At 34.2% G+C, this 9,219-nt stretch overlaps 1 protein-coding gene and 1 long non-coding RNA gene across 2 annotated transcripts in view; both read right to left on the bottom strand.

Annotated features, from left to right (window-relative positions):
* Positions 1–2,441: 2,441 nt before the first annotated feature.
* On the bottom strand, positions 2,442–3,348 carry LOC109214166. The gene is made up of 3 exons (XR_002066124.1): positions 3,196–3,348; positions 2,908–3,019; positions 2,442–2,825 (listed from the first exon to the last, which is right to left on the bottom strand). It is a non-coding gene; the product is annotated as an uncharacterized LOC109214166 (long non-coding RNA).
* Positions 3,349–3,659: 311 nt separating this feature from the next.
* LOC109214160 (beta-galactosidase 16-like) overlaps positions 3,660–9,219 on the bottom strand; it is a 10,675-nt gene continuing 5,115 nt past the window's right edge. Inside the window, exons 2-16 of the mRNA XM_019378052.1 lie at positions 7,509–7,604; positions 7,293–7,405; positions 7,136–7,202; positions 6,876–6,968; positions 6,634–6,777; positions 6,447–6,514; positions 6,246–6,354; positions 5,972–6,056; positions 5,673–5,791; positions 5,421–5,585; positions 4,855–5,036; positions 4,600–4,691; positions 4,315–4,448; positions 4,062–4,166; positions 3,660–3,878 (exon numbers count right to left, since the gene is read on the bottom strand). Coding sequence (XP_019233597.1) covers positions 3,660–3,878; positions 4,062–4,166; positions 4,315–4,448; positions 4,600–4,691; positions 4,855–5,036; positions 5,421–5,585; positions 5,673–5,791; positions 5,972–6,056; positions 6,246–6,354; positions 6,447–6,514; positions 6,634–6,777; positions 6,876–6,968; positions 7,136–7,202; positions 7,293–7,405; positions 7,509–7,604 — 1,791 coding nt within the window. The remainder of the gene's footprint in view (positions 3,879–4,061; positions 4,167–4,314; positions 4,449–4,599; positions 4,692–4,854; positions 5,037–5,420; positions 5,586–5,672; positions 5,792–5,971; positions 6,057–6,245; positions 6,355–6,446; positions 6,515–6,633; positions 6,778–6,875; positions 6,969–7,135; positions 7,203–7,292; positions 7,406–7,508; positions 7,605–9,219) is intronic.

Here is a 9,219-nt window from a genome sequence, read left to right as displayed (position 1 = left end):
AAAGACATGTGCTTCCCAGTCGAGGAAGGGGGAGCTGGTTTCAGATCTCTTAAAGACACATGTGATGCCTTTTCTGCTAAGATGTGGTGGAAATTTAGAACTAAAAAATCCCTTATCAAAGATTTTCTCGAAGCTAAGTATTGTAAAAGGTTTCATCCTGTTGCAAGAAGAAAAGCTCAAAACCAATCTCATTCTTGGAGAAGAATGATGGACATCAAAGAAAAGGTAGAACCTTATATCTCATGGAATCTTGGAAGAGGGGAGATCTCCTTCTGGTGGGATTCTTGGACAGAATTTGGGCCCTTGGCTCAACTGGCGATCAACACCAAGACTCCTAAAAGAACTATGGTCAGGGAGTTCTACCATCAAAATACTTGGAATCAAAGTAAATTGAGGAGAATCCTCCCCGTGCATGTGGTCAACTATATCAAAGACATCACCTTCAATATTAATAACGAAGATAGACCCATATGGACCCCGGATCCTTCAGGGGACCTCTCTTGCAAATCTGCATGGCACACTTTGAGAGCAAAGAAAGGGACTACTTTTACAGGTATGACTATTTGGCATAAGAAGCTTCCTTTTAAAATTTCCTTTTTTATGATGAGAGTGCTAATGGATAAAGTAGCAACTGATGTTTCTATTAAAAGATTTGGGGTGAATATTGCTTCTATATGTAACTGCTACCCCAATAAATATTATGAGGAATTTACTAACCATCTGCTCAGTGAAAGTCATATTGCCAATCTAGTCTGGTCTTTCTTTTGTAACTCCTGTGGTATCAGACTGTTCCAAGACCAGGTAAGACACAGAATTATGAGGTGGTGGTTGACTAAGTCTAAAAATGAAGTTCAGAAGACAGTTCTTCAGTGCCTGCCCTCAATCATTTGCTGGCAAATTTGGAAGAACAGATGCTCTGCTAGGTTTGATGAAAAGCGCATGTCCCATCATTTCATCATCCAACAAGTGATCAAAATGACAAATATGCTTATCCAGACGAGGTTCCCAGAGCTTCAACTCCAACACCTATGGCAGGACACGTATAATAGAATTGAGAAGCTTTCCCCTGCTATTCAGTGTCAGATTGTTTATTGGCAAAAACCTCCAGTGGGCTGGGTTAAACTTAATGTCGATGGCTGTAGCAAAGGTAACCCTGGCCCGGCAGGTGGTGGTGGTCTTATCAGAGATCACCATGGTGTTTTAATTGGCGCTTTTGCAGAATTCTATGGAGATTGTAGCTGTAATATTGCGGAAGCTAAAGCCATGATGCGAGGCATCAAAATGTGCATTTCAAAGGGCTTTACAAATGTTATAGTTGAATCGGACTCATTGATTCTCCTTAACTTGATCAGAAGGAGCCTCCCTGGAGATTCAAAGATACTATTGAACAAATCTACAACATGACCAAGGATGCTAACTTTCTTTTTTGTCACACCTTGAGGGAAGGAAACAACTCTACTGACAAGCTTGCTAACCTGGGCGAAGAATCCAAAATTGATTCTATCTTCAATGGGGCTGTATCATTACCTTCGAATGTTAGAGCTTCAATGAAGTTAGAAGTTGACGGGGTCCCTAACATCAGATTCAGACAGAAGAAAAATAAGTTTGTTATCAATGTCAACAACTAGCAGCAAGTTTCCCTCTCACACCTTTTTGTACATAGCATCCTTGAGTGTTACCACAAATTACCCTAGGATGCACAACTTCCTTCACACACAACCAAAATACTTTTGTTCAAATGTGTATCATAGGTTAGATGTTATCACCTATCACACTGCCTTGGAGGCCAAAGCCTACGTCCTCCTCCGTGTAATTATTATTTTTGATATATATACAGGTTAGAGTCACGCCTCAACTCCTCCATCATGATGATGGAACTATAAATTTAAAAAAAAAAAAAAAAACTTACCAGCTGATAATTTATCACTACCAGTACCAACACAAAGTGAAAAAAAGGTCTTTTGGCGGAAGAAAATTTGAATTTCTAAAATTAGTGCTGTTCATTGGATACAGTTTCTTTCATTTCTGATCTTCTAATAGCAAATCCCTATTTTTTCGAATCGAATTTAATTCTTTTCAGTTAAATTTGATTTTGCTCGGTTTAAACTTTATTGGGTCTTTTACAAGTTAGCCCTCCAATTATGAAAACGTTAAAATTTCCAATTACTAACTTGACTATACAAAATCTCGACTTTCAAAGCGCAAAAAATTTACTAGTTTCAAACCTTGTTGGTCGGGTTGGACTCCTACCTTTCTCATTTTTCTCCCCTCTCCTCATGTATTATAATTTTTTTAAGAAAATTTATGCAATAGATGACGGGAATGATGATTTGGGAACTACTTTTTGTAAAGGTCCATCTCAGAAAATGAACGAAATAGGAAGTGCAACTCATATTTAAGCAAAAGTTGCAGGTTGCTAATTACAGATCCCATACAAAGAAATGAACAAAAGTTTATATACGATAAAAACAACATTAATCTTGGAACTACATAGCATTTTATTTCTTTGGTTGTTGAAGAATTGAACTTCCAAGAGCCTATGTGATAAGCTGAGATATTCTAATTTCTAACATATTTGTCACATTTCGTCTATACAAATTCAACTTATAATTATATGGATGTACATTTATTAAATGAATGCACCTATACATCCCTATAATTCTGTACATCTTCCATTTATAATGAGCAAAAAAATGAGATGATAAGTTGTGTATTCATTCACACTGAACATCAACTAGCAGAGACTTATGAACTCCAGGACACGGATCACTGCCGAATTTCTTATATGACTGAGCAATAGTGCATTTCCCCTTCCCTGAACAGGCCTGGAATTCATATAAAACTTGTGTTATTATTAAGTGGAGCAAGGGTAGATTTTGGATTCGAATCTGTGACGTGCGCGCATACCTTTGTGACTGAAATTGCGTCGAGAGTGATGTTAAGAGGGTTGCCCATTTCTTCCTCAAATACAACTACTAGGTTATTTCTAGGTTTGAGAAATGACCTTGGAACATTGTACCTACAAATACACACTTGAACATTATTATACGGCACTCATGTCCTTCTCTTGCTCACAAGCATATATATCTAATAAATTGAATTTATACACACTGACGGTGTAAAGAATTTTATATATAACTAAGAAATTTAACTAAATTAATGTAATAATAACTTGCCAAGTTTGTGAAGGAAGACCTGCAGATGTGTGAAATGAGACCCAATATCTGCCGATACTTTGGCCATTAACCCAAGCTTCACCTTTTCCCATGGACCCAAGATTTACAGCAATTGGACCATCACCCTTGGGTGCACTGAAAATGGACTGTGCAATTGCAACTGACTGAATTATTGCTCGACTAAAATAACAAAATATTTAGCAGAAAATAAAGTTTAATGTAGACATAAGCATTTTAAACTAGGTGATGCAGGAAAAGACCAATATTTCTGAAAGAATAAAGAAATTGATTTAGAGAGAAAAGAACAAACACTAACTAGGGGGTTACAAATAATAATATCCTAAATCAACCATTACATGAGTAATTATAACTCCAGTTTATAAAGATTAATCCTAACAATAACATAAACGATAAACAATAAATTTCTAAAAATTGAGGTAGTAAAAAGAGCCTTGTGTAGCGGTAAAAGTTGACAAAGTATGATCAGGACGTGACAGGTTTAAGGCGCAAAAACAATGTCGCAAAAATGTAATATAAAGTTGCATGCAATAGGTCCGAACAGCCTATTATACAATTTATATGAAGGATCCATATACTTGCCTTGTACCATGCGAGCTGTTGAGAAGAGCCTAAGCTGCTCCAATTAGCATTCTTTGATCCTTCATATGTGTAAATATGTAACTTTTCACCTAACATTCCAACCTTAAACACACCATTTCGAAAAGATACGTAAGCTTAAACATAACAATTATGCTCTCTAAATACATAATTATGCTTAACTTCAAATTAAAACCAGAGGTTTTCTGTTTAAAAAAATTAATGGATGGAATAATTAGCTGAAGCTAATAAATATCAAAGGCAATATTATGGGTGCCCAGCAATTACCTGATAACCCCAGGGGAAAACAGTGAAATTTTTGACCCCTCGACTGTTTTGAATAATCACTGAACGTACACCGAGAGACCTGCGCTCAAGAAATGCTCCTGAATCCTGCAATTAGAAAAAAAAGAAAGTTTTTAAGTAGTTACTAATTAACAACACACAATTGTAAGAAAATTAAACTATAATACTGTAATTGACAATGTATTCAGGTATAGAGAGTGATCTTTATACTTAATATTAATCCAGGAAAACTTACAGAAAAAATGAAAAATGCAGTATTAATTAAGTACAACCGTGCACTCAGTAATGAGATTTGGTTTGTCCCTTTATTTAGACCAACCGTGCTTTCTAGTGTAAATGATGTATTTCTAAATTTTCCGTGACCAAAACCTACAAAATGAAAAGACGACAACAAAAAATTAATATTATGAATGATTTCCATCCAATTTTACTTTTCTAGTTAGTAACTTTATGCTTAAATAGGATGCCCTTTGATATTGGAAGATCCAACAGATTAACGATTCTTTACAGAACTGCTCACCCACTGGAGCTCCATTCACAAAAGCATGTAAAACATGGCCTAAGGACTTCACGCTTAGTTTAGCCTGCTGCTCCTGGGAATCCTGCTCGAAACTAACACATAAATTTTGGCATATGTTAGTAGATAAATAATAAATTGAAAGAGGTTAATGGCAGTTCTTATTGTGCATAAGAAATTTTCGTTAATTTGGTATTAAAAGCAGTCCTGTTTCTGTAAGTTATGTGACATACTACGGAGTGTTTGGAGTTGAATTACCTGGCAGTATACCAAAGATAATCGGAGGCATCTTTTGTAGTATTTGTTTGCTCCAGTAATGTTTGTGATCTCAGTGTTGTTGCATCAAATTGCGGAATAACCTCTTGGAATTGTTCCCATTTCTCAGCTGAATCAAACTTGACCACTGGCCTCCAAGTTCTTGTGTCGAATTGAGTATTCACCTATCGCACATGATTATTGGTACGTACAAATCAGAACATTTCTTACATGGTCATGGTCTGTTAGTAAGTAGGTAAGCCTATTAGGCTCTTGAATACCGAAAAGAGCAAATTAAGTTAATCTCCTTGATACTCCATCTGTATCAATTTATATGACACTCTCCCTTTTTACTTTGTTGTGCGTAAAATTGACAACATTCTATCCTTTTTGCCTCGATTACATGCTCTTGTAGTCATAGAAATGTCATAACTACTAATAATATGTGCAAAACGTCTTTAATTTTTTTTTTTTTAAATTTCATGTCCGTTTATATATATATATATATATATAACGAAACAAGTAAAAAAAGATGTGATCTGATGTTGAAAATGAAGATAGGTAGGTACCTTGGCTGTATTGAAGGCTACAATGTTGCAGTCAGGTAAGATGCTTATAGATTTTGGAGGTAATTGGTATGTCAAATTTTGGAATCGCACCGTTGCACTTCTTCGATTATTTGCGTTCACCAGGAATGCCGCACAAGCTCCTGAATCTCCACTGAATACATAAGCCTGCAGATTTGAAGTATACAGTTTGCCATTGAGTCATTTGATTCATGGCTCAGTAAATTCTTGAGAAATGAAATGGCCTTGTGCTACCTCCTGTAGTTGGCCTAAAGATTGCATGGTGGGAAAACTAGAAAGTATGGCTTCCGAGCATAACTTTACTGCTGCATGTAATTCCTTCAGATGACCCCATTTTGGTTCTCTAATTAAACCTGCATCACAATGCGTATTATTGAGTTTAAGTTCTATGCACTGACCATGTAAATTAAAGTAAATCTCTATGATGTACATTAATATGTAACCTGATGTTGTCACATGTTAAAATTCACTGTAAAAGTTGTTAGTGTTATATATAACTTGAATCCAAAAAGATGGATGTTAGGATAACTTACCATACTCATCAAGTGGAGCTTGATCATAATAACTTGTTATCATAAATTCAGCAGAAGTCTTGCCAAAATTTGTGCCTCCATGATACTGATAGTGAAGCCAAGAAAGATTTGAGAGCCCAATGAAATATTAGCTCTATTTTTAGTTACTAATATCATAGGCCACTTGGCATTTCAGGACTATAGTAGGTGTAGTAAAACCTTTCCCTCTAAAATAGACGAAAATATAAAATTAAGATATGATTAGCATTATATTAGAGGGTATTGTTGAATTTACCATGTAATAGTTTATGTACGTTCCATTCTTCCTTGCGATGAACAGAGCAACTTGAAAGGCAATATCTTCTGCTGATCTAAGTGTTACATTCTGACCATACACTTGATAGCTACAAAATAGAAATAGAAATAAAATAAGCAAGTGTTAGTTATGAATAAAAATTCTGAATTTTGTAGAGTTGGATAATGAATGAAGTCTTACAAGCGCTTATTTGGTGAATTTGGCCCTTTAAATGTTTCTCCACATTTCATTCCATTGCACGTGTTAATCTGTAGAGAACATAGTTAATTTTAGTGGTGTAGAAAAAGTGGAATTAGTACTATGAAAAATAAAGTAATTTATATGTATGCGTTAAAATATATTGATGATTTGAAGTATTTACACTTACAATAGGATGAGGAGCATCATCTTGTTTACACATGACCCATGGCACACCAGTCTGAAGTTCCACAGCCATCTTTACTGCCCAACGAACATAAGGGGGCCCATCTTCTCTGAATGCTTTTTCTATATTTTGATATTCGTTCTCAATCTACATGTATTTTTTTTAAAAAAAATGTTGACACATGTATTTATATATAATATAGAAATGGCATGGGATGGCTCATCAGAATGTTATGGATATTTAACCTGTGAGAGTATGATTGGACCTCCTCGTGAGGCATATAACCCTTCCGACTTCATCAAGTTCACTATTTTTGTGGTAAAGTTTTGCATGTATAACTGTCATGTAAAAGAGAATATAATTGAGTTAATGTTCCTACCAATTCAAACAATATATCAAAGTGGTTTAATTGAGAATTCAAAGCATAAAACTGTATTTTAAAGGTGTAAGATATATTCGATACAAATCAAAACTTTTATCAGAAGAAAAATGGGTTATATATTACCTTAAATGGTTCATTGTCAGATCGATAAACAATGCCAGGGACATCATGTAACCAAAACGGGAAACCCCTGTAAAATTCAACTTAATTAACTGTAAAAATTAAATCCTTTGGGGTGAAAAAGAAATTATTAGTCAAATTTAAATATTTATTACTTTACCCATAAGTCCATTCACCCTCAATATAGGGCCCAATACGAAGGCAAGCGTATAGACCTTGTGCTTTAATTTGCTTGATGAATGCTACTATGTCACGTCCTCCACTAAAATCATACTGACATCACATTGAAAATAAGAAATCAGTAAAATCACATTGAGAAGGAAAAAAAAAAAGCACTAAAATTTGAGAGATAGAGAGTGTGTATTCAATAAAATACCTGTCCAGGACGAGGCTCATGAAGATTCCAAAAAACATAGGTCTCAATCACATCTATTCCACCTTGTTTTGCTTTTGATATTAGAGATGGCCACATCTATCACAAAGAACAAGCAAAAATAGAGTGGTCACATTTTGCACCCCGGCCCGAACTTTATGTTACTCATGATATAGGTTCTTTATCCAACGCCATACATATTGAAAGTTCATGCAGGAGCAAGTAATATAAAGTTAAAAGCGAAAATAGTTTCTCATACAATGAGGAAAATCATTAATTCCCTTCTAAGTTTGATAGAAATAATAGAAAATGATCTTCTCATGAAAGATAAGCATTTAGAAAATAACTTTCATCATATGATATACACATTAATTACCCTTCTTTCAAAATTGCATCATATAAAGTTAAATCCAAAAATGACTCAAGCAGGAGAGTTTAAAACGAGGGTCATTGCTTAACGAAGTTATTGAAAGTAGGTGAACAAAGTCACTTTTTTTTTTTTGTATCATAAAAATTACTTAGTATCTTTTATTGTTTCACTCAAAAGTTACTCAAGCCGAAAAGTAAATATATCCAGATTATATTCAATAATTTAATAACCATTTAAGTAATAAACTTTTAAAAAGGAGCTAATTAAAGATCGTTAGCTCGTGGACGGTTGTTCGACAATTCTTTTTCTTTGGATTCTTTTTATAAAAGTGGCAAATCCAGCAACCAAACAAACAAAAGAGGAAAAGGAAATAACAATATTGGCGGCGATGGTTATATAAATGAAAATCTTGTTAGGAAAAATTTATGGTTGTTAGTAGGGAAAGGGACTAATTATATCATCCTACGATAGTAGTTTTGGCCTTTTGCATTGACAAAGTTCTTTTATTGTCGTGCTTTTCCTTGCTCCTTTCCCTTCAGACCTTTCTCTATTAATCTTTTAGCCATCTTGATTTCTATATATTTTTTGAAGTACACTTCAAATATTTAGTTTCTAATAATTTGTTTGGCTAAGCCGTAGAAATCAGCTTATTTTGAGAAATACTTTTTTCAGAAGTGCTTTTGAAAAAAGTACTTTTGGACAGAAGCAGTTTGTGTTTGGCTAATCACTTTGAAAAGCACTTTTGAGCAATAATTTGTGTTTGGCCAAACTTTTCAGAAAGTGCTTTTAAGTATCAAATTACGAATAAGGACATGAATAGATTTACTTAATAGTTAATATTATAAGTAAATAAATTACCTCAAAAATTTGTTATTACAGGCAATAATAAAATCTTTTTATTTTATTTAAGTAAAATATAAAAATAAAATTAAAAAGTACATAATTCTTTTAATATAAGTTAAATATATTAATATTCATTCAACAAATATAAAAGCATTCACCCCTAAAGTCACTATATATTAGAAAGCTATCCTAAGAATAAGAAGAAATACTTATACATTAATATCCTAAGTATCAGGTTTAACGGTTATTTTGGTATATACTACTTTGTTAAGGGTATTTTAGGTAATAAGAAAAGTCAAAACTGCTTCTGCGTCTGCTTTTGGGAAGAAACTAATTTTTTTGCTTCTTAGAAACTGGTTCTGCTCCCCCCCCCCCCCCGCCAACCAACACACACACTAGAACGAACTACTATAGTATATCGTACTATTACTCTATTACGTTACGTAGTACTATACTTCTAGTAACGTACGTAGTACTACGTTACGTACTACTTAGGTTACG

The sequence above is a fragment of the Nicotiana attenuata genome, unplaced genomic scaffold (genome assembly GCF_001879085.1).
Source record: "Nicotiana attenuata strain UT unplaced genomic scaffold, NIATTr2, whole genome shotgun sequence".
NCBI lineage: Eukaryota > Viridiplantae > Streptophyta > Magnoliopsida > Solanales > Solanaceae > Nicotiana > Nicotiana attenuata.
This window is presented reverse-complemented; position numbering and strand designations above follow the sequence as displayed.